The following is a 5,001-nucleotide window of genomic DNA, read 5'->3' as shown; positions in this document are numbered from 1 at the left end:
GTGTGTGTGTGTGTGTGTGTGTGTGTGTGTGTGTGTGTGTGTGTGTGTGTGTGTGCGTGTGTGAACACTACGAGGCAAATTAAGTGTACTTTTGAAATGAAAATAATCACTAACTGTCAACGTAAACCAGTACAAGTTTATAATATAATCATGATGTTTGCAGAATATCTATCAGTATAAATTCTATCTGAATATAACCATACAAGATATTAATAAGTTCTTATAATATAAATTCTATTATATAAATTTCTTATTTTATAGACGCCTACGAAACCATAGGAATCATAACGCAACCAGTATTATCACCCAGGCAACTTACATCTAGAATTATGCCACTATCTTTATTCATTTAATATGTACGTGCCAGTTGCCAAAAATTTGCCTAATATGGAAATTGGTCTATCCAATTGTGTTACACCGCTAAACTTAGTGAGTATTTAAGCAATGTGTTCGTGGATAGTTGACGTGTTGGATGTGATGTTGATGAAAGAGTAATAACACTTGAAGCATGTATATACAGTCCACCCATTACCTATTTTTATATCTTTGATCACATTCTTTGCATAAATATATTCGTTTATGAAGTTCGTTATTTGTAGTGCCAGCTCTAAATTCTATAAAAAATGTAGACAAACTATAAAAAAGGTGAGAAAATTGCACTGTAAACACAAAGTAAGACACAAAATTTACTTGTAGACCTGTAGTTGTTGCAAAACGAAACGCAGTATCCTTGCTAGCAATTCATAACAATGAAATAGCAACTAAACATTGTCATTAATCCAAACAACTCTAGCCTTGTGGTCATTATATCATGCGTAAGATTATTTCAAATGATAACATGGCATCTTTAAATATGTTCTTCTGTCTGTATAAGCTTTTGTCATGATCTTCATACAACTTGGCTATATTTGCTGCATACACACACACGACACACACGCACGCACACGCACACACAAACGTACATACACACACATTTTATGCGTAGTTCAGCTTTTCCCGATGGTAACGTGTCAATTTATCCATATTTATCCGAGATGATGTCATGAACACTTCGCTGAGACGGGAGAGAAATATGTTTAGTTATGTAGGGACCTCGCTTGGCGCTGCCTAAGGTTTGAATCTAAATCTATCCGCTTGCTGCTTGTCAAAATCCACCCCACACCAGGTGGATTGATGAGGAAACACTTGACCGCCAAGGACCTGTGCTGGTCAAAAAAAGGTCAGTTCTTTGTTTAGCGTTTGACCTATATTACTGACCATAGTCTATATAATAAAGAGCATTTCCTATCTCTTTCTCTCTTGTGTCAGCCAGACCAAGGAGCAACATCCTCTTTTGCGTCAGCCATGTCCAAGCAATTGTTGCGGCTGAAGTGACATGCCATATCAGGTCGATATGATGTAACCCACTACCAAATGTAGCGCTTGAAGGATCTCGTGTCGGAGTAAATAGTAAACATCGAAGAATCGACACCAAGAAGGAAGAAATATTATTTACATGTATTTATTCGTTTCCCCGACAGGTAGTTAGAGAGCCAGTAGTAATTTTAGTGATAGTGACAAAATGGTTGGCTCGCTGGTTAGTAGCTGACAGTGTAGAAGTTGCTGTCAGTAGAGAGTGAAAGAGTAAGGAATGAACGGTGCTGACTAGAAAGGAAGAAAAAATAAAGGTGGCATCGTCTTTCTTGCGGCCGAAAGATTCTCTTCGTATGCCGAGCGAAGGGCGAAGGTAAGTGCTGCTCTTGGTCATTGCAGATGCAAAAGAGGGTGTTGCTCCTTGATCTGGCTGACACAAAAGAGGAAGAGATAGGAAATGATCTCTGTTACATAGACTATGGTCAGTAATGTAGGTCAAACCCTAAACAAAGGACTGACATTTCTTTGACCAGCACAGGTCCTTGCGGTTCAAATGTTTCCTCATCGTTCATCTGGTGTGGAGAGGATTTCCCGCTTGTTTTGACAAGCAACAAGTGGGTAGATTTGGTTTCAAATCTCAGACAGGGCCATGCGAGCTCCCTACAGTTATATTTGAACAAAGAAACGTAACCTCGATGAAATTCTATATAATCTGACGCAGATTTACTATAGACATTAAGCTATGAATAAAACCACTAGAAGAATTTATGAGTGATACAAGGGGAGGCAACTTAGATTCATGTATTAAAACAATTCACTTTATTAACGCAGCAACCATTTTTTAAAAAAAACATTTTTTCCTCGCAATACATGTCTAAAATTTTATGGGTAATTCAATGACTCTTAGTTTTGTGTTCAAATCTAATTAACAGGAATAGGAAGGGGACAAAGTTCTTTTTTTTTTTGCTAATACAGTAGTGATATATATGAGTTAAAACGAATTCAAAGTACAGGAATATGTGAAGGGTGTGTGTCGTCAGTTAAATATATGTTTGTACTGTCATGATTTCATTAATATTATCTTTTTTCTTCAATTATTTTCAGATATCGTAGCACCATGTGAAACGAGTAACGGAATGGAAGCCTCTTATTGGAAAAAAATCAAATGAACTCAGAAACCTTGTAAATAAACACATACGCATGCACATGTAGATAGATAGATAGATAGGTAGGTAGATAGATAGATAGATAGATAGATAGATAGATAGATAGATAGATAGATAGATAGATAGATAGATAGATGTCGCAGAGTTAACCGCAATAAGTTTCTTAACTCTTATAAATTGTACCGTAAATAATTAAGGAACTAAACTACATATATCACCATGGATAATGATTTCAAACAATTAATAGCGAAATTAAATGATTCCGTTCTAATTGATAAACTGTTACAAGGAATGCATATTTCCTGGGAGGATTCTCTGCAGCCTGATCTTAATCACATAAAACTTGGTCCGAAACGAGAGGAATTAACTAAGGTTATTCCCATGACCATTGTCTACAGTATAATATTTTTCACTGGAATTATAGGGAATGTGTGTACTTGTATTGTTATTGCTAAAGCAAAATATATGCGAACTACAACAAATATTTACTTGTTCAATTTGGCGGTTGCCGATTTACTTGTTCTCATTCTCGGCCTTCCTTTCGAGATTTATACATTTTGGTCAGCTTACCCTTGGATTTTCGGGGAGGTGTTTTGCTACCTCCGAAACATGGCATCTGAAACAACAACATGCGCATCTGTTCTGACGATAACAGCGTTCACAATTGAAAGATACATGGCATTTTGTCACCCGACAAAGGCGCCGTCTATATCAAATTTAACTCGCGTTACTAAAATATTGGTGGCGATTTGGTTTCTCTCTGGATTACTCGCAATACCGCTAACAGTTCAATTTGGTATTGTCTACGTAAAAGATGAGAAAAATAAATCCATTAAAGAATCGGCTCAATGTACGCTGAAACAAATTGACCATTCCAGTCCACTTTTTGGTATTTCAGCGTTTTTGTTTTTCATTCTACCAATGACCATTATTAGCGTTATGTATGTTTGTATTGCTCTGGCTATTCGGAGGTCAACACTGCAGAGATCTCTTTCGGATCGTTCTGCTAATAGAAAAGGCTATCCAACATGCTTCCCAGGTGACAGGCAGAGTCAGGCCAGAAAAGCTGTCGTCAAAATGCTAGGTGAGTCTAAATCTTTTTCTTATTTGAGAAAAATTTTAAATCATTTCCATTTCTACCATAGACTCAAGGTGTTTGAATAAAATCACAGTCGTATAAATCAATTCCAGTATTTCGCAGATATTTGTTTTATCGTTCTTGGAATAGTGAAAAGCAATGTCGTCCCTGAAAGAAATTCAGCTCAGAAACGCGGCAGAATGTCTCCACCATTTTACTAATTGTGTTAACTCATCATTTCTGAATCAACTTTAATAATATTAAGATGAATTCGATATTCTTGAGGAATATTGATCTGTTTTAATAGTATCTTTTGATTTTATTACTCTCACCTTCGGAATTATTTTCCAGTCATTTGTTAAATATTTTCGCCTCGTCAGTATATTTTCCTATTAAAAATTTGTACGAGTTATATTTTCATACATATTCATAGACATATGCGTGTAGGTATACATGCATAAACATACAAGCTCGCGCGCACACACACACACACACACACATACACACACACACACACACACACACACATGTATCATTTAATGTACATAATATAAACACACGAGCTACTAATAGTTTCTTGCCGTAGAAACGCGTGTCTTGGCAGGGCTTTATAACACGCCTTGTATCTCAAAACAATCTCAAGGCTCTAAGTCTTGGGCTGTTCTCTTTGGGAATCAGTTCACAGGTACATGAGAACTCACGAGAAGAAAAACAGGAAGAAGTGTGATGTAAAATGTGGGAAGGTGAATAAAAATGGAAAAAGAACAAGAAAAGAAAAAGACTTGGGTTACGTACCCTTCGACTGTAAAAAGTAGTTGTTGTCGAATAATTCAACGGAGAGAGGGTCCAAAATCTGTGAGACAGCTGTCAATCCAAAGAAGGTGGTGTACCCCGGTTCGGCAAAAGAAATTTGACCATATGTTCGTATTTGCTGAAAAATTTCGGATGTGTTTTGTTTAGTACTACAACAGAACTGAGCAACAGGAAACATGTTGGACAAAGAATCGCTGAAAAGATCACAGGATGTGTGACGAAAAAGCTTAGATAAAGGACGCGAGAATATATAAGGAATAATAATAATAATAATAATAATAATAATAATAATAATAATAATAATAATAATAATAATAATAATAATAATAATAATAATAATAATAAAGGAATTAGAATAAAATCTGGGCAAAAGATAAAACACACAATGAAAAGGCCCCTTGGATTGATAGAATATCTACAGACCTAGACTCCTTAGAGGAGAAAAAGTGGGAGGGGGTTAAGGTAGAAGATATAAGATCTGCTCTCAGGAGGTCAAGCAAATGGAAGTCTCCAGGAAAGGATAAAATTCCTAACTTCTGGTTGAATGCCTTCCCAGAGAGCCATGAACTGCTAACAAAACTTTACAACGTT

General features: G+C 36.2%; 1 protein-coding gene across 1 annotated transcript in view; it reads left to right on the top strand.

The window, feature by feature from the left end:
* Positions 1 to 300: 300 nt before the first annotated feature.
* LOC106868725 (pyrokinin-1 receptor) overlaps positions 301 to 5,001 on the top strand; it is a 39,542-nt gene continuing 34,841 nt past the window's right edge. The window contains exons 1-2 of the mRNA XM_014914120.2: positions 301 to 429; positions 2,458 to 3,603. Of these exons, the coding sequence (XP_014769606.1) occupies positions 2,739 to 3,603 (865 nt within the window). The 5' untranslated portion in view covers positions 301 to 429; positions 2,458 to 2,738. The remainder of the gene's footprint in view (positions 430 to 2,457; positions 3,604 to 5,001) is intronic.

This window comes from Octopus bimaculoides, chromosome 13 (assembly GCF_001194135.2).
Source record: "Octopus bimaculoides isolate UCB-OBI-ISO-001 chromosome 13, ASM119413v2, whole genome shotgun sequence".
Classification (NCBI taxonomy): domain Eukaryota; kingdom Metazoa; phylum Mollusca; class Cephalopoda; order Octopoda; family Octopodidae; genus Octopus; species Octopus bimaculoides.
The sequence above is the reverse complement of the archived record's forward strand: the minus strand, read 5'-3'. Positions and strand labels throughout refer to the sequence as shown.